At 43.8% G+C, this 25,022-nt stretch overlaps 1 protein-coding gene across 2 annotated transcripts in view; it reads left to right on the top strand.

The window, feature by feature from the left end:
• The window catches only part of WWTR1 (WW domain containing transcription regulator 1), a 138,204-nt gene that overhangs the window by 77,069 nt on the left and 36,113 nt on the right, over positions 1-25,022 (top strand). For both annotated transcript variants that reach the window (XM_043874739.1, XM_043874738.1), the window contains exon 3: positions 1,722-1,858. In XM_043874739.1, the coding sequence (XP_043730674.1) occupies positions 1,722-1,858 (137 nt within the window). The remainder of the gene's footprint in view (positions 1-1,721; positions 1,859-25,022) is intronic.

Genomic DNA, 25,022 nt, shown 5'->3' with positions numbered 1-25,022 from the left:
ACGAACTCTTTGAACAGAATTACTGTTGTTAACCTTGAAGGTGTAACTGAGACAGTTGTTTCTTGATCCTTAGAGAGTTGATTTTCATCTTTTCAGTTCAGTCTCCTTACCACCACCACCACCAGACCCTCCTCAAGATCGTCTTAGTTTTTTATTTTTGTTCCTCCCAATTTATTTTTGATTATTTTATAAAGACTCCTACAGTGTGAAACTCTACAGCTAAATTTAATTTTGCCTCTTGCATGGAAGCTGACTTTTTTTTCTTTTCCTTTTAAATCATACTCATTTTAAAGGCCTTCTTGGGAAAACATCCAAGTTTTCACTCAAGGCAATGAATGAGCGTCCCATGGCAATAACTTCTAGTCTGGGATGAAGAAATTTGAAGGAGAATTTTAGCTGAGGCCGTATTCAGATGTGAGGAAATGGAAGCAAAAGAAAAGATAAATATAACTCCATTATAAGAGAGTCACTGATTTAGGATTAAACCCAATGATACTAATAGTGGTTTTTCACACGAAGGATTCAAAGGAAGTCATTGCTATTCAAGAATAAGCTGTGTTTAAAAGGAACGAGATTGCTTTTTCACATGGATCTAAAAGGATCTATAACATGTGGGGTTGACATTGCCCTTTGGCTTGGGAGAGGCAACCTAGCTACAAGGCTTCGAACAACGGACTGACGTTCAGCTTCTGCCATCAAAGTCTGTTGTGTGTGATAAATACAGAAAGATCTTTGATATAGTTCAGAAAACAGATTTGTGGCACCGAATGAGCATGCTTATCTTTAAAAGAAAAACGTACTAAACTCTCAAAAAAGATTGAGTTTATGGAGTGACACAGGGTCTGTAAGGCGCCAGAACTGACTTGTGATGTGGTCTGGACGGAGGTGGGAAAGCTAGAGGTCCCACCCAGCTTTCTGAAGACATCCTCGAAACTCTGGGCCGGAAGCTGATGTCCTTCTGGTTTCTCTAAGATTAATAACAAAGCTTGGGTGTTGTATATGACTGAAAGTCTAACCAGGTCTTATTCTCCGGAAGCCTTTATGCCTCAGTAATCTGGGTGTCTCCATAATTGAGCACTTCCTACATGTATTTCCGGCTACTCTGTTCCCCAGCTACAGAGTTGTTACCTTGCGTGGCAGAAAACAAGCTTCCTGAGGACCTCGCAGTGTCTCACCCTTAGTAAGAGCCATGTAATGTCATGTTTATGAGGTTGGTTTCAAGGGCCCTGTCTTTGGCTGGGGCCAGGCGGAGGTGTCTCGTTATGTCAGTTACATGAGCAGGGAGAGTATGGGGGGGCTGATGGGCAGGAGAGCAGGGTCCTGCTTTGGGAGAGGAGTTTGCGCTCTGGCATCCCAATGCTTGGATGGCAGTGAGCACTGGGGACTGGAGAACATAGGCTCCCTGGACTTGAGGAGGTGTGCTGGGGCTGGCCCATCCTCAGTAAGGCAGGAAACCCTTAAGAGGGCATTTGCACATGGAGGCAACTGGTCAACTAAATCATGGACTTATTATCAGAGAGTCCCCTGCAAAATCCCCATCATGGCCCAGCCTGGATGGAGGGTAAGTGGGCAAGCTTGACATCAGCTGGAAGCAATGTGTCAACCTCCTGTAAGCAGATTCTGAAGGAAGAAAGGCCAGCACCATTTAACTGTTGTGTTGTTACTGGTGATGATGATGATGATGCTAACAATTAAAGAGATAATTGTTTTCCTTCTTTTAGTCACATAGAAAAAATCACCACATGGCAAGACCCTAGGAAGGCGATGAATCAGCCCCTGAATCACATGAACCTCCACCCAGCTGCCACTTCCACACCAGCGCCCCAGAGGTCCATGGCCGTGTCTCAGCCGAATCTTGGTAAGCTTTGACTCGGAGCTGGATAAACAGACATTCAAGCAAGGGCCTCTGGAGCTCAGAAGCAGCTCTGGTTGCCTCAGTGCCTACTCGCGTACCCAGATGGCATCCTTTCCTCCCTTCTGGCTGTGTGACCCTTTCACTGCCCTTGCCGTCTTTTCTTGGCCTCTTGGCTATCACACTGCTACCCAGCTTGACACTCCAGCTCCAGCATCCTCTCCGGTTACCTTTACTGAAGCTCTTGGAAAAATCACTTAGGCCTGTCTTCTCCCACACCAAGGCAAGTAGGGCTCTTATCCCTTTCCTGTGAATTTGGTCCCTGAAGACTCCCAAAGGGTACAGTCCTGGCCTCAAATCTCTTTGCTTCCTTCCTTTTCTTCTCCCTCATAAATGTGTGACTGACACCAGACCAGGTATTTTCTTGCCTTATTTCATTCAGTCCTCACAATGACCCTACAAGAAGTGATAGCATTCCCATGTTATATATGCAGAAACTTTCCCAAAGTCCCGGCTTGTGCGCTAGTAGAGCCAGAGCTGAAACCGAGGCTGGTCTGGTTTTAGGATGCATTCAACCCTTGCATAATCTGCGAGTGGCTTCTCCCCACACCTACCCTAGGATAAGACGGTTCACATTTCACTTCATTTTGAATAGGTGTGATTTTAGACTTGAGATTAGTTTCTGCTAATTGCAAAAAAAGTAAAATTCGACCCACTGGAGAGAATTAGGTGTGAATGAATACCCTCCTGTGACAGAACCAGTCAGCTTTTGTTGTTAGTCATTCTCCCATGCCCCTATAAGTTATTTTAAGGTTTTTTAAAAGATAGTGCCATTTTCAGGTGACGTTTCCATTTAAGATCAGATGTCCAGAGACTGTTTTTATATACAGAACAGAATTTTAGAGAATGAAAAGAATCTCTGTTGGATTTTCAAGAATGAACAGATAAAAGTGGAAGCAGTTTTCCTAGACACCCTCCGTTTATAACTGTGGCTTAGCCACGGTGAGTATGGACTCAAGGAGATCTGAGTCAGTATACTCAAGTAAATACATTGTCCCTTCTTTCAGGAAGTCTGGATCTACCGTTTTAAAGCCTGCAGATGTAAAATATATAGAAAAGGGAAACGACTGGGAACAGCCTCTGTTGTGTTTTGTATCTAAAGGGCAGATCAGGCACAATGGTGCCGCTGCTCCTATGAGCAACGGTAAACCAAAGCTTCCCATGAGTCATTTGTCCCCAGTATATCAGAGCTTAAGCAGAAAGCAGATGTGAGTGTAGCGAAGAAACCACAAATTAGGTAACATTAGACTGTTTCAGGGTTTCTTTAACCATTTAATTTTTACTGAAAGTTCTAAAAGCTGATTATTAAAGTATTATTGCCAACTTTGTAGTCAGTCTTAATTGGAAAAGATCTTTCATGGACCTGGTTAAAAAAATTCAAACCCTTTTCAAAGGGGTGTCAAAAAGTAAGTCTCCCTGTGATCACCATGCCTCAGTCCTCTGGGTGTTGTCTGGAGTCAATCAGCGTTTCCAGTCTTATGTATGTTTTTTCACATAAATGCTAGCACATTATATCCACTGTTCTGCACCTTGGTTTTTCCACTTCCATATCTGTACATACAAAGCTGTCTTTTTTTTTGTTGTTTTAAAAATTGCCCAATATAAATATTTAACTGGCCTCCATCTGATGGGTCTTTGGATTCAGTGTGTTGTTAGTGCACCCAATATTGGAGTGAATATCCTTGTTTATGCTCTTTTGTGTACTTCCCTTAATTTTTAAAAATTGCCCAAGAGGGAAGAGGACTAGATTAGAAGGACTTTGAATGCTAAAAACTTAATACTGAAAAGCACAGGTGAGGTCCTCCCTCACCCCCCAACACACTAAAAGCCCAGTTGTTGGTAAAGTTTACCTAAAGAAATTGTAATCGGAATGTCTGAAACCAGTTTACCTGTGGCTGAATGAAATACTTTCCCCCAGATCTCTAATAAATTGGGGCAGTGAATTTCTCAAGACACACATTCTGGGATTTTTCCAGTAATATTTGAGTGTTTGCCCACTACAGAATGTGTTCCTAGCCTCTTGAGAATCACAGATGTATCCCAAGAATGGGAATATAGTGGGGAGTCCAAAGTAAGCTCCAACGACTGGGGATAATTTAGAGTCACAATATGGTCCTAATAATAAATGATTTACTCAGAGTATTTTATTCTAAGCTATAGCTTTGCCTGTAGTTTATACTCTCTATTATCAATCTTTAAAAGTAGAGCAGATCTTTCTACTTTTTCTTTTAAGATTTAGCATGTGGTATTTTGTTTTCATTATTTTGAAAATAATAGGTATACATCTGTTTATGTATATCTATTTATATTATTAGTGTATATATGTATATAATGTATATATAAAGCCATTATTTTGAAGATAACTCAAAATTTCTAGGTCTGTTTTATCAACCACATATTTTTTTTTCTTTTTACCTTTTAAGTGGAGAAGATCCTTATCTTCCTTCTACTTCTTAAATCTCAAATTTTGGTTTTTTCAATGGCATGCCTCTGACAAGTGAACTTAAGTCATAGGTCCCCTTCACCGATGTGTATTTAGGTTTATGTGAAAATGATGTCAAAATGCAATGAACATTACTGTCAGGTGATAGAATGAGTACCTTTACTAGTCTAATTTATGTATTTCTAGAGCTATGACATGGGCTTCCCTGATGGCTCAGACAATGTGGGAGACCCAGGTTTGAGCAATCCCTGGGTCGGGAAGATCCCCTGGAGAAGAGAATGGCAACCCACTCCAGTATTCTTGCCTGGAGAATTCCATGGAGAGAGAAGCCTGGCGGGCCACAGTCTTTGGGGTCACAAAGAGTCAGACACAACTGAGCAACCATAATCAGTGATATAGCAAAATATATTCAGCAGTAAATCTCCTTATATTGCAATGCTGTGTTTTCCTGTGGATTAGAGACATGGCCCTGGGAGTCAGACTGTCAGAATTGGAGTCTTGACTCTGCCTACTGGTGACTCTGTTAAGTTGCTTAATTCGGCCTCAGTTTCTCCATATGTAAAATGAGGATTATATTTACAGTGTGAGGAGGTTGTATAAGTTTAAAGCATGTAGATCCATGCCTGGCACATAATGAAATATTATCATCATTGTGTTTTGTGGAAATAAAATCTTTATTTTGTTTTATTTAATTATATGTTATATTTGAGGACCATTTCATTGTTCAAGTTAAACGTTCTCAAAAAAAAAAATAGGAAAGATTTATTTTAGATTGGTTAGTGTGCAAAGAGCTTTAAATTAGCAACTGTTTTTTACTTTCGGTGAGGATAGCGCCCCCTGGTGAAAATATTTCAGGTCTCCTCCAGTCCCCGGACTCCCTGCCAGCCCAAGAAACCTTTTGGCAGTCGGTAAGTCGGTATTACAGTATTCCTGCCTGGAGAATCCCATGGACAGGGGAGCCAGGCAGGCTCCAGTCCACGGGTCTCAAGAGTCGGACGCGACTTAGCGACTAAACCACTGCCAGCAAGCGAATCTCGCTCAGTCGTGTCTGACTCTTTGTGACCCCGTGGACGATACCGTCCATGGGATCCTCCAGGCCAGAACACTGGAGTGGGTAGCCTTTCCCTTCGCCAGGGGATCTTCCCAACCCCAGGATCGAACCCAGGTCTCCTGCATTTCAGGTGGATTCTTTACCAGCTGAGCTATGAGGGAAGCTTTTGCCAGTGGGTATCTCAGTTTTTCAGTGGGTATATTCCTGAAATGTGGGTTGTAAGTCAAGTCAGATTTGAATTGCAAGAGAAGACACCCATCCCTTGAAGGCATCCTGGAATGAGTGACTTTGTGAAAGTCATTTGGTGAGTGACTTTGTGACCATACTTTTGTCAGGAAGCAGATTTGTTGTGTAATTAACCTTGCTCTCTTTTCAAATGCCAAAGTAAAACAAAATAGACTCTCAAGGGGTTATTTCAAATAGCCCTCTCCAGCTCGGTCTAATTTTTAACGGAAATTTTTGTTTTCGTGTTTACCAAATTGGATTGTCTGTTAGGTTTTATCCAATTTGCTTCTATCTGGGCAGATAGATCCCCTTTGAGTCCGAGTCCCTGGAGATACGCAGTGAATGGTAGCAGAAAGGAAGGTCTTGGAGAGCTTTAGATAGTGAAGAGCAGACGGAGATTACCCCCAAGTGGACGCTGAATCACTTGGGGGCTGACAGCTTGTTTGAAATCCTCACTTTTACGTAACACAGTGAAGGAGGAAGATTACTGTCTGTGTGAAAGTTGATTTTTTTTTTTTTTTCCCTGTGACACAAACCAGGTAGGATTTCATGTCTTTTCAGTGAGTTCATTGGTATGATTAATTACTATTGATAGCTACTCTGTTTTATTGAAGGAGGGGAAAAATGAAGCAAACAACAACAAAAAAGGACTCTCCTCAGGCCATATCATAATACAGGAAACAATGGGAACGTGCTAAGGAAATCAGTTAGCTTGTTACCGCAGTGATGGGGGTGGGGCGGAGGGCAGGGATTTTTTAGTATAGTGGTTAATGGGAAGACTTACAGTCAGAACTGAGTTTCTCTCTTGGGTTAGACATTTACTACTTTTGCTTATTCTTTAACCTGGGTCTCATTTCCCTTATTTGTGATTTGGTGATAGTAATAGTCTTTTCCCGATAGAAGTCTTGAATATTTAGGTATTGCATATTTTGGTACATAGCATAAAGAATGCCCCCCTAAGAACTGTCTTGTTATCACGATTATTACAAACTGGCCGCCTGGTCTGTCCTCACTTTTCTGGCCCCTGTGTAGCTGGAGGAAGAGCCTGTAGTGTGTGCATTAGAAACTTTGATCTTTTAGACCCTTTGCTTCCATGTTGAGAAAATAATCTTTAAGCCCAGCCAGTGATGGTGAGAAGATGAAGAGACACCTGCTCAAGCCCTGGCTCCTCCGTGGGCAGAGGTAGTCCCTGAAGAGCAGGTTCACCTTGAGCTCTACCTGCAGAACCTTCTTCCTCTGCGAGTGTGTTGGTGTCCAGGTTTTCCCATTTCTCAGCATGTGCATGCCTGCGTGCTAAGTCGCTTAGTCATGCCCGACTCTGCGACCCCGTGGACTGGAGCCCGCCAGGCTCCTCTGTCCATGGGGATTCTCCAGGCAAGAACACTGGAGTGGCTTGCCATGCCCTCCTCCAGGGAATCTTCCTGACCCAGGGATTGAACCCACGTCTCTTACGTCTCCTGCATTAGCTGATGGGTTCTTTACCACTAGTGCCTCCTAGGAAGCCCTTTCTCAGCACACGAGGAGTGAAATCTTGCAGTAACTTAAAATCTCCCCACGTTTTCAGAAGTTTTGGGGGAGAGAAAGTGACCGGCAATCTTGGCTTTTCTGTGATAATCCTAGCGATCATCGACCGTGGTGTGCTGAGCGCTGTCCCGCATTAACAGACCTGTTTTTGGAACAAGGCCCCGACCTGAGGTGCCAGTGCCCTCCCAGACAGGACAGGAAAAATAAAGCCTGTGTAACAGCTTCACCAGACTGCCAGCCCTAGCCAGTTCAGAAACTTCTGGTGAAGTGCAGCCAGGGTGTATTTTTAATGCTATAGGAATTTTTAAAATATCACACACTCTCGCACACACTCCCGCACACACTCCCTCTTTGAAGATGTGCCATCCACCAGGCCAGCGTCTGTCCTCCAGGTCTGTCTCGATCTGTGTTTCAAATTATAAACACATGTGTGGTTTCCCTGCCTGCTTGCTTTTGCAGGGGATGCTTTTGAAGACAAGATGGAAAATCTTGTCTCCGCTCAGCTTGCAAAGTTGGCTCCCGTGTCTCTCCAGGAAGTGTACAAAGGCCCTTAAAGACGTTTCACCAAAAGCAAATAAAATAGCTAAGGAACACCTCAGTCTAGTGTTGCTGAAAGCAAGTTTACTGGAAGTTAGATTTATATGTGGGCTATCATAACTTTGTCTTTTTCCAGTAGTCGTCCCCCCCCCCCGCCCCCCGCCCCGATTAAATTTATGTAGTGAGTTTGTGGCAGACACATCTGGCTACTGTGATTTTTCCAGCTCCGTCCTCACTACTTTTTGAACTTGGTGGTTTCTGCAGCATAAATTAGCCTAATGCTCACAGACACACACACAGACAATCCAGAGACAAACTGGAAAACCTCCACGCTTGTTGGGGAGGGTTGGGGTGATGGGGCGTGGGTAGGATCGCTGCGGTGCAAAGCGGGTCTGTATGGGAGACTGGTGGGCATGGGGAAGGGGAAGGCATTCTGTTTTTTATTTTATTTTTTTACCCTTTCTTGATTCTAAAAAAGAGAGAACAGGGACTTTGTTGGCCGTCCAGTGGTTAAGACTCTGCCTTCCAGTGTAGTTGGGTGCGGGTTCAGTCCCTGGTTAGGGAGATAAGATCCCACATGCCTTGTGGCCAGAAAAACCAAAACACAAAATAGAAGCAATATTGTAACAAATTCAATAAAGACTGAGAAAAGGCCCACATCAAAAAAAACAACACAAAACTTAAAGAACTATTTTCTAAACTGCAGAAAATCAACACTATTGTCTTAGATTTGGAGGAATCCATCAATTGTCAGGATTCACTCTATTTAATCAACATTATCATAGACGGCACTTTTGGAGTTTCCTAAAAGAGATTCATTACAGGACTTCCCTGGTGGCTCAGATGGTAAAGCGTCTGTCTACAATGCAGGAGACCTGGGTTCTATCCCTGGGTCGGGAAGATTCCCTGGAGAAGGAAATGGCACCCCACTCCAGTACTCTTGCCTAGAAAATTCCATGGATGGAGGAACCTGGTGTCCATGGGGTCACAAAGAGTCAGACACGACTGAGTGACTTCACAAAAGAGATTCATGACAGTTCCTTCCTTCTAAGACTTTTAAAGATTATGTGAAATGGGGCCTGAAAACCAATAATAAAGTCAACTGATCAATTCTTCTTTTGCAGTAAAGCTGGACATATTATATAAGGGCTTTCTAGGTGGTGCTAGTGGTAAAGAATCTGCCTGCCAATGTAGGAGAAGTAAAACACTTGGGTTTGGTTTGATCCCTGGACCTGGAAGATCCCTTGGAGGAGGGCATGGCAACCCACTCCAGCATTATTGCCTAGAGAATCCCATGGACAGAGGAGCCTGGCAGGCTACAATCCATAGGGCCGCAAAGAGTCCGATGTGACTGAAGTGACTTAGCATGCATGCACACAATAGTATATAAAGAAATGAACCTTATGTTTTCTTAAATCTCTTATCTATATCAGTATTCATTCATACTTTTGCATTAAGATGACATGATGAAGACTTGTATTAATAGATTTTATCACTCCAAATTTAGAAATTTAAGTAAGATAAAGTAAGACTCTGATAAGAAGCCTCAAGAGCCATTGAAAATGTTTGATGCCACAGCTTTGCTAAGAAATATTTTCCAAGATAAAATTCTGAAATAATTGCTAGGTGAACTATTTGGAAGACTATACAAAAATATATTGTTTATCGGATACCACTGACATTAAATTCATGCAATAGGAAAATAAATATATTTGTAACCACTGACATAATTGTCATAGGATTACATAGCACATGGAAAACTGTTTTATTATATCAGTCTAATTTGATAAAGTAGGCAAAATTGTTTACACTATGATTATAATTCTATTTCTTAAAAAAGACTTTGTTGAGATTTTCTTTTCCCATGGGACGTTGCTCTCAACCTGTGTATTTCTAGCCTGTGGCCAAGTGCATTATGCATCACAGGTGCACCATTTTGTAGAATAAGTGTATTGGGTAAATCAATTATGTGTTTTTAGATGTTGGTAGAGATTATAATAAGGCTTTTGAATTGGGGGTGGTCCCCCTAATTTTCTTTTAAATATGGTGATATTCTCTTTTTTTTATTACTATTTGTTTTTTTAATAACCAAAAAAAAGGAGAACCAATTACTCAGTAGCGTCCGACTCTTTGTGACCCCATGGACAGTAGCCTACCAGGCTCCTCTGTCCATAGAATTCGCCAGGCAAGAATACTGGAGTGGGTTTGCCATTTCCCACTCCAGGGGATCTTCCCGACCCAGGGATCAAACCCATGTCTCCTGTATTGCAGGCGGATCTTTTCCGTCTGAGCCATCAGAGAAGCCTTGAGTTTTTTTATTGTGGAGGAGGACGGGGTGTCGGGAAGAAAACTCGATGCTCCGTGTGCAGTTTAGACGAAACCACGAATTGTTAAGCTTCTCTGCAGCCCAGTCTACTTGTGGCACACAAGTCGCTCCCTAGTCTCCTAAGATGAGTGTTTCTTTAAGTGGGGCCTAGCTGGGCAGGATTCCTTGGGGCATTTGTTAAACACACATCTTCAGAGTCTAGTAGCAGTGTGGCTTGCTCCCCAAAGAACAATCACGGGCAGCTGCTGGGAGGAAGACTGCCTGGACCCCACCCCTGGGAAATCCTGCCTTGGCCCGCGTAGGGTGGGGTCTGGGAATGGGCGCTGTTTTCAAGTGCTCGGATGCCTCTGGTCTTGAGCCAAGTGTAGGAGCAGCCACAGAACCATGTGCCTTGGCACAGAGATGGGAGACTCACAGCTGGCAAAAACCCACTCAGAAATCCAGCCTTTAACTTGAGTTACCTGAAAAGAACTCTTAAGTTTTAGCTGTACAACATAGTGATCCACAGTTTTTAAAGATCATCCTCCATTTTCTCTGTCTGACTTATGTCACCGACTTCTCAGTGGGATTTGTGCCTGAAATAGATGTTTATGGTGACTTTGGCACTTGTCGCCTGGGCACTTGATGTCAGGGCACACATGAGCTTTGGCATGTGAATGCTGAAGCCCTTTTCCAGAAATTTAAAAAACCAGAGGAGACGTTGCTGTTTGGCATCCTGATGATTGAAGTGTGATGTCTAAATTCACAAGATCAGTGTGGAAGCCCACCTTGAACTTCACTAGGACTGACCCAAGAAACCTCTACAGGCTTGAAAGTGAAAGCGTTAGCCGCGCTGTCGTGTCCGACTCTCTGCAGTCTCTTTGCCATCCCGTGCGATCCTCTGTAGCCCAGCAGGCCCCTCCATCCATGGAATTCACCAGGCAAAAATACCATTCCCTTTTCCAGGGGATCTTCCCAACCCAAGGATCGAATCCAGGTCTCTTGCATTACAAGCAGATTATTTACCATCTGAACCACCAGGGAAGCCCCCTCTTATAGGCTTAATTACGCCCCTGAAAACTTCCAGAGGGGGTGCCCCATACCCCAAAGATGAACAGATCCTCTTAGGAAGGAGGTCAAGGTCAGGTCAAGCTTTTGCTTTGTCCCTTCTTTGTAGGCACAACGTTCATTTACTTATTTATCTTTAATGGGTTCTAAACTCTTCACCGAGCTGCAGGCCTCGGTTGAGGATTTTAAAAATGATTTGGGCAGTTTTAGTACTCTCTGCTGGCCAACTTCCAGTAGTTTGCCCCCAGGAGCTTCCTTGCTGTGGAGAATGCCATCCAGTTAAAGTTTTAGGCAGAGGGATGCTGGGATGGTAGTCATTTGGCCATTTGTTCCAAATTGACGTGTCGCATGACATCTGGACCCTTTTTCTTAGATCTCCTCTTTGGGGCTCCGGGTGATGTTGACCCCGCCTGTGTGTGATCATCACCTCCCCCACCCTGTATCAACTGCAAGATTGATTTCTTCTTCCTTTCTGGAAGTCTAAATTTATTCCTGGGGTGTTTTGCAGTTGCTGGTGGTCAGGAACAGCTGTTGTGCCACGCTTGACTTGGAATAATTCTCTGTGATGAAGTCAGCAAAATATTGATAATACCATAAGAGAAGCCAGGAAAACAAAAGCCTTCATGGTCTTTTCTCATTAAGTGTGCTGAAGAGAGGAAGATCTCCCTGGAAAAAGTAAAGCAGGGAAAAAGAGGTCTTAAAACATACTTGAGGCAGCAAGATTCAGGAATGTTATTTTCTCCCATGTTATATAATTACTACTTGGTCATCACAGACAGTACTGATCAGCAAAAATGAGAAAATAAAAATACTGTAATAGGGTCATTCAAAATCACACAAACGTCTCATATTTCTCTTTTTCAAGTACAAATGTAAACAAAAGAGGTTGGAGAATTCTCTAAGTTCTTTTTTTGTAGCTGCTTTTTTCACTTAATGTATCATGAGCATCTGTTTCAATGCATATTTTTTGATTAGCTGTTTTTATTGGAAAAGTAACACAAACCTGGCAAAACATTCATGCAGTTCTGAAGAGTTCCAGAGAAGTAGGATTCTGTCATACCAGGACCCACAGCCTTTCTCTCCTCCCTGGGGAAACCATTACTACCCGTTTCCTCAGCACACTGGGGGTTGGTTCCAGGACCCCTGCAGATGCTAAAATCTGAGGATGCTTAAATCCCTTGTATAAAATGGGGCAGTACAGCTCACCCTCCATATCCACGGTTCTGCATCTGCAGGTTCCATATCTCTTTTAAAAATTTATTTATTTTTAAAAAATAATTTTATTTATTTATTTATTTTTGGCTGTGCTGGTTCTTTGTTGCTACGTGGGCTTTTCTCTCGCTGGGCACGCAGGGCTCTAGGCGTCCAGGCTTCAGTACCTGCAGCTCTTGGGCTCTAGGGCACGGGCTCAGTAGTTGTGGCTCATGGGCTTAGCTGCTCCGAGGCGTGTGGGATCTTCCTGGATCAGGGATTGAGCTTGTGTCTCCTGCATCTTTAGCAGGAGGACTCCTTACCCCTGAGCCACCAGGGAAGCCCTGCAGGTTCCATTTCTATCCCAAACTGGTTGCCTCCTTAGATGCAGAAACCACAGGTTCAGAGGGCTCTTTGTATTCCAGAAATACTCTCTCTATGTGTGTGTCCTTAGATGGATATGCCTTTTCTAAAACTTAACATATATTAGAGACCTTTCTAAACTGGCACTTACAGATGTATTTATTCTTTTTTCTCAATTGATAATATTCTACTCTACAGACCATAGAATAACCATAGTTATTCAACCAGTCCTCTATGCTGGATATTTAGGTTCTTTGCTGAGTGTTTGCTATTATTAGACAAAGCCACAGTGTGCATCCCTGAATACAGATCCTTGTGCCATATGCTGTTTATGTGGAGGACAGTTTTGCAGAAGTGAAATTCCTGGGTCCAAAGTTATGTGCATTTCAAGTTTTAATAGCTGTTCTACTTTCCTCTAAAATGGTGACATCAACTTACACTCTTACCATTAATGGGGCTTCCCAGGTGGCCCTATTGGTAAAGAACCCCACCGCTAATTCGGGAGACATAAGAGACTTGGGTTCGATCCCTGAGTCAGGAGCAGCTCCTGGAGGAGGGCTTGGCAACCCACTCCAGTATTCTTGCCTGGACAATCCGAGTGGACAGAGGAGCCTGGCAGGCTAGGGTCCATAGCGTTGCAGAGAATCGGACACAACCGAAGCGACTTGACATACATGCAACAGTGTATTAAAGTGTTGCTTTCCTCCTACTCTGGCCAATAATGTTCATTATCAAAAGTTTTAGTCTTTGTAATTCTGATTGGCATGGATTAGATTTTCATTATTTAATGAGAAATCTCCATGGGGTCGCAAAGAGTCGGACACGACTTAGTGACTAAACCACATTTAATTTATATGTGTATAAATATGTATGTGAATGGACTTGGGGCATATTTCTTTCTTTACACCATTATAGTCATCATGTTAATGGCTGTATAGTTGCCATTGTATAACTCCATCATAATTTATTTTACCAGTTCTTCTACTGAGAGATGTAAATGTTGATTCTATTTTTTTATTATTTTTATAGATTATATTATATGCAGTAAATATTCTTGTACTTAAATTTTTGTGCCTTCTTTTAATTTTTTCATTTTTTTCAAGTTTCTTTGGAATGTTAATTTGTTAGGGAGGTATGAGAATTCCTTTTAAAAAATACAATTTAAATGTGGTTTGCTTTTATCGAACTAAACAAGTAATTATTTACCTAAATAGACAGTTTACTGCAGGCCTGCTCTGTTTGTTGTGAAGAATTGGTTTGGGGTGCTACTTTCTTTCACGAAATAATGATTTAAAGTTGCCACAAAAAGTGTACTTTTAGCCAGACATCTCGCTTTCCCAGTTGCTCTGGTTTTCAACTTGCATATCCATATGTTTTTGACTAAATCATAAATGGAAGTTTCATTTGAAGTTTGCTTCCCAGTACATGTCATGCATTTCATTCTGTATTATTTTCATCCTTTTCTTTTCCAGTATTATTTTCTCAGACACCAGTGAAGAGTGAGTTGTGAGTTTTCAGTTTTGCCAGGAGTTAAATATTTGCAGAGATGGAAAAAATAAAGTAAAAAAAAATTAATACGGATGACTTAGTCCTGGCTCACAGGGCTTTCGTATAGTTGCTTCAAACTTACACTTTAAATGAAAGGAAAATATTCTACTTCCACTCTTATCAATTGCCATAATGCCTGAATTAATTAGAATGGAACTATTATTTCTTCCCAAGTGGAACTGGCTCATTCCATCCTAGCAAAACTAATGCTCAGGACAGCTGCTAATGGCAGTTCCTTCTGCCCTTCTTAGCTTGTCTGATTTTTTCCTTCCATCAAGAAGGCCAACCTGGAACAGTTTCTTCTGCTCTGACCCTGGGAAGTGAGGGCCTTTCACCCCAGGGCCTCAAGCTTTATAGTCAGCTAACTCTGGGAGCCCAAGTTCTCCCCAAGAAAACTTGTGATTCTTTAGTTCAGTGTCTTGTTGCCAGGCACAATTGTATAGAACGTTTTTCTTCTGAAAGACCAGACCTGTAGCACACCTCTTTGTCCTGTCTTTCCAGGCTCTATATTTTTTTAAAATGAGATTTTTTTTTTTCTTTTTTACAAAATTTGGGATGTAATTGACATAAACTTTGTATTAGCTTCTTGTGTACTGCATAAGGATTCGATATGCAGATGTTACGCATTGATCAGGATAACAAGCCTAATTAACATCTGTCACCGCATGTATTTGGTTTTTTTTTTTTTTCTTGTGATGTGTCAACTGAAAAAAAAAAAGGTACAGCCTAAAAGCTGAGAATTATGTTTTGTTCAGGGGCCTTCCTGAGGACTGTTGTCCAGGAAATAGCCTCTCAGATAGCACTGAGGGACTGTTCAGAAAAGGTCAGGGGAGGAGTCAGTATATATAGGAGTTTTTGCTGGGGAAAAAAAATAAGTCAAACATCAAAAAATTACTGCTAATCACCCCAAGAAACAGAATCTCAAGTTAATGACGTTAGTGCTTTTCTATGTATAGGAAGATGCAAGAATCTAGACTCGTTGAAATTGTTTCTCTGGTTTACAACTTAGGGTCAGTATCCTATTTTTCTCTATCTGGAGTGCTCCTGAGGGCTCATTGTTGGGGTTGGCTGCAGTGGTGGATGGCTAACGCTCTGTTTACTGAAATGACAGGCAATGTATTTTTGTCCACTAATAACAGTTGGGATCCGGGGTGGAGGTTACGAGGCTAGGAGGAACAGTGAGTGTACGGTATCCGAGTCTCGTAGCACCTGTTTCTGTTCGGGTTCTCTCCCTCCACACCCCGGCCAGTTCTCAAAGCCACTGGGCAGTAGCCATTTCCTTCAGGAGAAATACCATCGGAGCGCAATGGCCTGCATACAGTCCAGTTTGTCTGGACTCTGCCAGCCTGAGATTTTTCCATCTCCGGGGAGTTTAGGGTGTGTTTAGGGAAAGTTTTTTCTTTGTTGTTGTAATGTGTCACCTTCTATTTTGAAATAATATAAAACTTACCGAGGAGTTTCAAATACAGTACCAGGAACTCACACATACCCTTTGCCCAGATTTGCCTTTGTTAATTGTTCATTTTTTTTTTAAATTTATTCATTTATTTTTGGCCCTGTTTACAGCAAATCGAGGGCTTCTCTCCCTTGCAGAGCACGGGCTTCTCACTGTAGTGGCTTCTCTTGTTGTGGAGCATGGGCGCTAGGGCGCACAGGCTTCAGTCATTGCAGCACACAGACTTAGCTGCCCCGAGGCGTGTGGAATCTTCCCAGATCAGGGACTGAGCCTATGTCCCCTGCATTGGCAAGTCAGATTCTTAACCACTGGACCACCAGGGAATCCTGTTAATTGTTTATAATTGCCTCATTTGCTTCTCTCTCTTTCCCTGTGTGAAGATGTATTATATATACATTTTTCCTTCACGTCTCAGGACTAAGTTGGACACATCAAGCCCTTTTACCCCTAAAACTTCAGAGGGCATTTTCTGAAAGGACATGCTCTTTCATAAGCGCAGTGCAGGCTGACCTTGTTTAACTGCGCTTCACTTTTCTGCTTCACAGATACTGCATTTTTTACAAACTGAAGGTTTGTGGCAAAGAACTGTCAGTGTCATTTTCCCAAGAGTGTTTGTTTGCTGTGTCTCTGGGTCACGTTTTGGTAATTCTTGCAATGTTTCAAACTTTTTTATTATTATTGTATTTGTCATTGTAATCTGTGATCAGTATACTTTGGTCACTAATGCAAAAAAGATTGACTCATTAAAGGCTCAAATGATGGTTAGCATTTTTAAACAAGAAAGTACCTTTTAATTAAGATATGTACTTTTTTTTAAGAAATAATGCCATTGTGTGTGTGTGTATGTGTGTGTGTGTGGTGTGTATAATAAACTCAGTAGGCTACAGTATAGTATAAGCATAGCTTTTTGTGCACAGGGAAACCAAAACATTTGTGTGACTTGCGTTTTTGTGTAGCTTCCTTGGCGGCTCAGATGGTAAGGAATTTGCCTGCAATGTGGGAGACCTGGGTTCCATCCCTGGGTTGGGACGATCCCCTGGAGAAGGGAATGACTACCCGCTCCAGCATTCTGGCCTGGAGAATCCCATGGACAGAGGAGCCTGGTGGGCTACAGGCCATGGGGTCACAAAGAGCTGGACACGCCTGAACAACTTTCACTTTTTGAAGTTTCATTCGCCCCAGTAATGTCCCTTATGGCCATTTGGTTTCTGGTCCAGGATCTATTGAAGGTCATTCATTGTATTTAACCGTCTTCTCTCCTTAGTTTGTGTTTCCCTGGAATTTTTTTTACCTGTGTCTCTCACGTTTCTGGACCTTGACATGGTATTTCCTCCCGGTTTGGAGTTAGGTGGTACCTTTTGGGCAGGTGCGGCGCAAAGGCGATGTTTGCGTTCTTCTCCTGCATCCTGTCAGGAGGCACGTGTCAGCTTGTCCCGGAATGGGTGGTGCTGGGAAGAGGGCAGAGTTTGCTCGGGCCAGCGGGCTTCGCTCACCTGTGTGTTCCATAAAGACAGTGCAACGTGAGGAAAAACTTTTTGATTCACCAGGTCTCTGTAAGATGTGTCTTCAGGTCATGTAAATATTTTTCCTTCCTCAGGATGATGAGAAAATGCCATGTCTAACATGCTCGCTTAGGCTTCTTAGAACACGGCTTAATTCATAAATAATACAATCAGTGTATCAGTGTCGCTGTATATACAAAGATGTTCGTGCGTGTGTGCTTCAGTCACGTCTGACTCTTTGTGACCCCATGGACTGTGTGTAGCCCATCAGGCTCGTCTGGCCATGGGTTTCTCCAGACAAGAATACTGGAGTGGGTTGCTGCGCCCTTCTCCAGGGATCTCCCAGCCCAGGGATCGAACCCACGTCTCTTCATGTCTCCTGCATTGGCAGGTGGGTGCTTTACCATTGGCGACCCCGGGGATGTCCATATACAGAGGTAGGGTTTTAAAATGAAACTGTGATGCTTCTGTCTGTTGATTCTACTGTTGCTTCTTCCAGAACACTTAATTCAAAAGGATAGATAGGGCATTCCTACTGTCCAGCGGTCAGGACTCTGTGCTTCCACTGCAGGGGCACAGGTTCGATCCTTGGTCAGGGGACTAAGAACCCACAGGCCCTACAGACTGGCCAGAAAAAAACAGATACAGGTAATAAACTTAAGCTGGGGTGGAAGACAGAGAAAATAATAAAGCCGGGGAAGAAAGTGCATACCGCAGGCCTTGTGTGGTTTCTAAAGGTGCCCGCAGACTCAACTCTGAGACTTGGGGACTCCTGCAGAGAGGGCCGCGTGTTCAGTTACAGGAGTCAGGACATCAGGCGGGAAAGACTTGCCTGGTGTGGAGGAGAGACAGTTTTTCAAAGAGTAGTGGCTGAAGAAGGAATTCCCTGTAAATGATCTAGACTGATCGAGCAGACAGCGCCCAAAAAGTCTCCCCATGGTGAACCAGGAGCTTTAGAGAGATGTTTTCTCTGCCCTCTCTAGGCCCTGGGTGGTAGCATCATCTGAGAAGGCCAGCCGGGAATGGCTGCAGACCACACAGCTACCCACGGTACCCAGCTGGACTCAGGGATACTCCTGAGAAAATTCAGAGTGGAGGCATTTTTCTCTTGGGTGTTTTGTTTCATTTTTCTTTTTTTTAAAAATTTTATTATTTTGGGCTGTGTTGGGCCTTTTTTGCTGTGCATGGGCTTTCTCTAGCTGCAGCAAGCAGGAGTTATTATCTAGTTGCGGTGCATTATTTTGGGCTCTAGGGCGTGTGAGCTCTAGTTGGCCGAACATGGACTTATTTAATCTTCCTGAACCAGGGATCGAACCTGTCTCCTGCATTGGCAGGCAGATTCGTAACCACTGGACCACCAGGGAAGTCCCTCATTTTCTTTTTTAAGAATAGAACCCCCTTGGCACACCTTCTCAAATGAAATTTAGAGGTGTAGGTTTTTGTTCTGTTCTGCTTGGAATCAGAATCTCCTTCTGAACATGTTTAAGAAGCACGGCTGCTTTGATTTCTGCCTCTCCTCACCACCTCAGAGCTTACGCCTTTCTTGCCCCAAAGTGACTCTGAATCACCTCAGGGGGCTGGAGAACAGCCCAGAGACACAGATCCTGAGCAGTATACCCACAGAACGTCTCCGTCCGGGGTTTCTTCAGAATTTTAAATTTTACCAGTGTATGAAACTCTCGGGCCGTTTCTCACGGGGCCTGAGCAGTGACCTGGCGGAGATTTCTGTCGCTTTGGAACAGAGACGCGCCGCGGCGCTCGCCGGGCTTCCCTCAGGCGCAGTGGTGAGGAATCTCCTGCAGTGCGGGGGGGTGGTCCGGTCCCTGGGCTCGGAAGATCCCCTGGAAAAGGGAATGGCAGCCCCCTCCGGCGTCCTTGCCCGAGACATCCCACGGACTGCAGGCTCCCGTCCATGCGGTAGCAGACGGTCGGCCACGGCTTGGCGACCACAGCCGACTCACCGCAGCCGTGACCCCGCAGGCCCTGGGCCTGCCCCCGCGCCCGCCAGCCTGCGGGACACCCTGATGGCCCCTGCACTCCATTCCCAGAGGTCAGGCGCCCGCCCACCTCGGGACCTTTGATCTCCATCAGCCTGGAATGTCTCCCACCCTGATTTCTGCACTTCAACCACATGTGGTTTTTTTTTTTTCTTTTTAATATTTTAAAATTGTTAAAAATTCTTTTATTTTATTTATTTTTAAATTTGGCTGCTCTGGGTCTTAAGTGCAGAATATGGGATCTTTGGTTGGGGCATGTGAACTCTTAGTTGAGGCATGTGGGATCTAGTTCCCTGACCAGGGATCAAACTGCATTGACCCCTGTATTTGGAGCCTCCTGCACCGGCCCCCTGCTCTGGGAGCCTAGAGTCTTAGCCACTGGACCCCTGGGAAGTCCCCCATCCAGCGTTTTTACAAATTACCTCCTCAGACACAGAAGGAATGCTTCTCTCAAATAGTTCTGCATTTGTTTATTCAAAGCCCTTATCGCTAGAGTTACTATTTATTTGCTATTGTCTGTCTCCCCACTAGACTATAATCTCCTGAAGGGCAAGACCTTTCCGTCGTGTTCTCCACTGTCTCTAGCGCCTAGAAACAGGGCCTTACACTTGCTTGGGGCTCAGCGGGTATTTGGTGAGTGAATATTTAAGTGAACCATAGACCACTGGGGAAAAAAATCATCCATGGGCCTACCATTCAAGGACCACTATTAGTATTTTGATACATTTTCATTGCAAAGGTAATTAACATTTTGGGGGTCACTAGAGACCCTAGATCTATGGGTACAGTCTTTAAAATGCATATAAGCACAAAGTCTCCAAATTTGACACATAATTTTACCGAATTTCTTAATCCTGCTGCTGCTGCTGCTGCTGCTAAGTCACTTCAGTCATGTTCGACTCTGTGCGACCCCGCAGACAGCAGCCCACCAGGCTCCCCCATCCCTGGGATTCTCCAGGCAAGAACACTGGAGTGGGTTGCCGTTTCCTTCTCCAATGCATGAAAGTGAAAAGTGAAAGTGAAGACACTCAGTCGTGTCTGACTCCTAGTGACCCCATGGACTGCAGTCCACCAGGCTCCTCCGACCATAGGATTTTCCAGGCAAGAGTACTGGAGTGGGGTGCCATTGCCTTCTCGATCTTAATCCTGCTACCCCGGTTGAATTCTTGTTTTTTTTTTTTTTTCTTGCGTACTCATGGCCTGATGCCAAGTACCCCTCATTACTGTGTTGTTTCTGTTAATTTGATTGCTAAAGAATGACTGTTTAATTTGCATTTCTTGTGAAGCTGATAATTTTTCTACATTTGATTAGAAAATGCATGTTCTCTTCTATACGTTGTTCAAATCCTTTGATTTATCTCTTGGAGTGCCTGTTGTGTGAGCTCTTTCAATAGTAAAGATGTTTACTAGAATAGCGCATAGTAAAAAGAAGACAGATTAAGGACTATTGGCCCACGCTGGCATCTTCTTCCTGCTGCCAGTGGAACACGGCCGTGGGTTCATTTTTTGTTACTGAGTTTGGGTTGCCACACTCTGCACCTGGAGCAGTTTTAAAATCATTCAGGAAAGTGAACCAATAAAAAGCTGCAATAAACTCTCTCCTGACTAATGAAAATAAATGCATGGATCAGAGTTTCCATTTCCTGCTGGGATAAAAGTATACCTATTGTCTGAAGATAATACAACAAGAAAAGTTTTGGTTTTGCTGCTGTTGCCAGGCCATGGAATAAAATTCAAAGACACAGATAACTTTGTGAAGCAGTACGGTGAAGCAGCCAGTTTCCTCTTTTTTTTTCCGAGTTAGTCGTTAAGTGCCTACATTCACTGCCTTCATAGATGTGCTTTCTGCTTGGCCACTTTTGATAAATCTTCCGATGGCCCCGAAATCAGACGGAATCAAGTAGCACTTTCTGGTGCTGCTTTAGGTGGAAGAAATATGATTTCTTTATAGCTGAAGGACCCAGAAGAAATGAATGCCAGAAAGATGTGATTTTTTATTTTTCATAGCTTGTTCTAGATCTCTTACAACAGTGAAAACTGTTGTTGAAATCCTTTAAAAGCCAGTAAGATATACGTTTTACAGTGTCTATTTTTAAAAAGATGATTATTTCATTGTAAAGTATATGTTCACTGTTCATGCATTTATTTCCGTTAGTCAGGAGAGAGTTTATTGTAGATGATGCATTTCTGTGCTTAGCTTAGCTGGTCAGTCGTGTCCAACTCTTTGTGACCCTGTGGGTTGTGACCAGAGGACCCACTAGGCTCCTCTGTCCATTGGATTCTCCAGGCAAGCATACTGGAGTGGGTTGCCATGCCCTTCTCAAGGGGGTCTTCCTGACCCAGGGATGGAACCTAGGTCTCCTGCATTGTAGGCAGCTTCTTTACCATCTGACCCCCCGCCCCCCCACCCCCGCCCCCCGCCCCAGGGAAGCCCTGATGCATTTGCTAGGAAAACATAAAAATCCATGTTATAGGCATTTCCATCTTTACACCTAAGAGAACAGAGTTGCCTGGATGTTTGCATCCTGGTTTGTTGACTTGATTACTGTTTGGATGGGCACACGGGATGGCAGGTAGGAAAATCGTTGGCTGCTGCTAAAAATTCAGGGATTCCTGTGAAGTAAATGTAGGTTGGGTTACGAGTCTAAAACCACTTGAGCCGGGGCATCTGGAGAATCTAAGATCCACCTGTCTGATTCCGGGGGCACCTGGAAGTGATGTTAAGGTTTGAAGTCGAGAAAGTGTGTCTGAATGTACATGGATCCCAGAATTCTGTGTCTTATCAGCTGAGCCGGCTGAGATATTTCCTTAGAGTTATTCTCACCCAGAATTGGAATAAAGAGCTCAGTGTGAAGTTGGGATAGTGCAACTTCTTGGTTTAATACTTTACAGATTTTTGGAACCGAATGCACCCTGAAGTGAAAAGCTGCTTTTTTTTTTTTGCTGACCTTGTTGGACGGCTAATACTGTTTCTGGGAAATAAGAGAAACAAGCGACTCATTGTTGGCAGGAGCTGAGAGAGATGCAAGAAGGGCGAAAGACGTGTCTGCAGCCTTCTTCCCCCCTTCATTGAATCGTGACTGAGTCCAGGCTGGACTGAGACTGCGTTTGTCTTTCTACCTCCGTAGACATGTGTTTTCCATCAGTCTGGGCTGCAGGACACCTGGCGTTGGCCAGTTCACTTGAGTTAAACCCTGTATGGCCCATAAACAGAGAGAGAAAGACCCGCAGCTGTGCCCAGACACTCTTGATGCAGAAATATTTTTGAATCTTGGTGTGGCTAGGTCCACGCATATGTCAGATACGATTTACACCTGCATGCTTTGGCTTCTCTCTGTTGGATATCATCATTTCCCCGGAGCCTCTGTGGCCAGAAGGGCTAGTATTGCTTGATGGCCCCACCTCTTCTGGTTGGACCCTTCCTGTATTATGAAATGTAATGCTTCAAAGATACCTGATTTGGTCTTTTTTTTTTTCCTTAAGGACTGAAGAAGAAAGCCCTACATCATTTTCTGTAAAACCAGATCCCACAAACAGGGTGTCATCCCAACATGTGACTATGTTGATTTCATCATTTTACAAGTAAATAAATTAATTAAATTAGTCTGCTTTGGACCTTTTTGTGAAATAGGGCAAAGGAAACTCCTCTTAATCCTTGTCACCAAATCTAACTCAGTAAATAGGTTTTGACTTCAGGACAGGGCGGGGGTTGGTGGTCCGTGCAGCCGACGCCAGCCACGCCTTCCAGCACATTCCCTGAGCTTCCTAGGTTTGTCACAGTCAATGCTTGTGATTTGTACTGAGTCAACTGACCTTCCAAGTTTCTTCATCTCTCAAGTGAGTGAATTGGCTTAAATCATTGGTTTTAAATTGTGTCCCAAGGCCCCATGCCAGGGTTTTGGGGCATGCAAGCAGAGGCTAAGCTTAGTTAGTATCCAGTCTCCAAGAGCCATGTCTGTCCAACATATTTTAAAACTTTGTTTAATATTTTGACTCAAGGGTTGGGAAACGCCTGTGGGGAAAGCAGAGTGAAAGCCAGACCGAGACAATTTAGAGAAGAGAATCAAAAGAAGTGCCTTTTAAGCATTCACTGACACTCCACAGGCTGCAGGCTTGCTGTGAATGGGCCCCTGCACATGTGGGGTGTCTCTGCTTCATACCCTGTATCAGGCTCTGGGGAAAGATCCTGCTGCTAAAACAAAGATGGAGGGATTTGGTCAAAATGCACTAAGCTCCTTCCAGCCTGAACTTCTATGGTGATGCTTCAAAGTAGGGTAAATACACGGCCACAGCTATGATGAGGATGGTGGGATTTGGCTCAGACGGTAAAGCGTCTGCCTGCAATGCGGGAAACCTGGGTTTGATCCCTGGGTTGGGAAGATCCCCTGGAGAAGGAGATGGCAACCCACTCCAGTACTCTTGCCTGGAAAATTCCATGGACGGAGGAGCCTTGTAGGCTACAGTCCATGGGGTCGCAAAGAGTCGGACACGGCTGAGCGACTTCACTACACTTCACTTCAATGGCAAAACAAGAACAAAATGCATTGAGTCCTCAACAGGGAATTATGCTCTGGGAGTAAAGAGAAAGCCACAACAAAAATCTATTATTCATTAAATACCCACTTATAAGAGTATGGGATGCAATAATTAAAATGCATCCCAAACAGAAAGAACTGTGTCTGTGTGTGTAGTGGGGGTGGGTTTCCTGTTTGCTCTGACTTTTCTTTTAAATTAAAAAATATATATATATTTCTTTTAAATTAAAAAAAAAAAAAAGCCTCTGCTGATCATCTTAAAAATGAACTGATATTTTACTACCCATTTCTGACCCATAAATCCATAAACATTCTCAGGGAGAATGTATTTAGTGCCTACTGTGGGCGTTAACAAGTCAGATTTGAAATAAATTATTTTTGTTCTGTGTTTATAAGGAATATTCATACCAGTGGAGTTGATTTCTAAAGGACAGGGGAAGGCGTGGCTGTTAGGTCTTGTTTATAAAGAGCACGAATCCAGCCCTCAGGAAGGTGAGAGTTCAACTCACAGGAAGAGAACAGTTCAGTGTTTCTTAAAAGTGCTTCTGTTCACTGTGTGTGGCTCAACCTAGAATCCAGGGAGAAAGATTTCCTTAATTTTAAGACTTAACCAAGCTCCTGTTTGTGAGCAATACATTGCAATGTCATAAATGGTGCTTAATTTCTTTAAAAAGTTACAGAGTAAGTGCCGGAGTCATGGTCCCTCTACCAAGTCATCACCTGTGCGTGTGTGCTGTTGTGTCCGACTCTTTGTGACCTCACGGACTGTTGCCCACCAGGCTCCTCTGTCCACGGGATTCTCCAGGCAAGAATCCTGGCTTGGGTTGCCATTTCCTCCTCCAGGGATCGTCCCAATCCAGGGATCCAACCCGCATCTCTTGCATCTCCTGCATTGGCAGGTGGATTCTGTACTGCTGGTGCCCTGAGAGGCTCTGATGCCCAGGTTGTGTGGATGACAGAAGGACAGACAGCTGGTCCTGACTGAGGGAGGACACATTGAGAGCTGCTTTGATGGACAGCCTGGCTGTCATTCTGAACATCAAGTGGTTGTCTCCTTTGAGTGCTGGTTCTCTTTGTGAGGAAACACGTTAGGACGGAAATAGGAAACTTGGGTCCTACTGCCGTGAGTTAGCTCTGGGCATGTGGACAGTCACAGGTGCAGGGTGACCAACCGCAGCATCTGCTCGGGACCCTGAAAGTCCCATGTCCCAGGAGACGCCTCAGTAGACCCAGGACAGTTGGTCACCCTCTCTGACAGACCTGTATCGTCACTTGTAGGACGGGGACAGGGAATGGAATCCTAACAGCCCACAAGGCAGCAGAGCCCGGGTTGCTCTCTCGGTGTTTAGGTTTCTGGAATGTGTT

The sequence above is a fragment of the Cervus elaphus genome, chromosome 19 (genome assembly GCF_910594005.1).
Source record: "Cervus elaphus chromosome 19, mCerEla1.1, whole genome shotgun sequence".
In the NCBI taxonomy this organism is placed as follows: Eukaryota; Metazoa; Chordata; class Mammalia; order Artiodactyla; family Cervidae; genus Cervus; species Cervus elaphus.
This window is presented reverse-complemented; position numbering and strand designations above follow the sequence as displayed.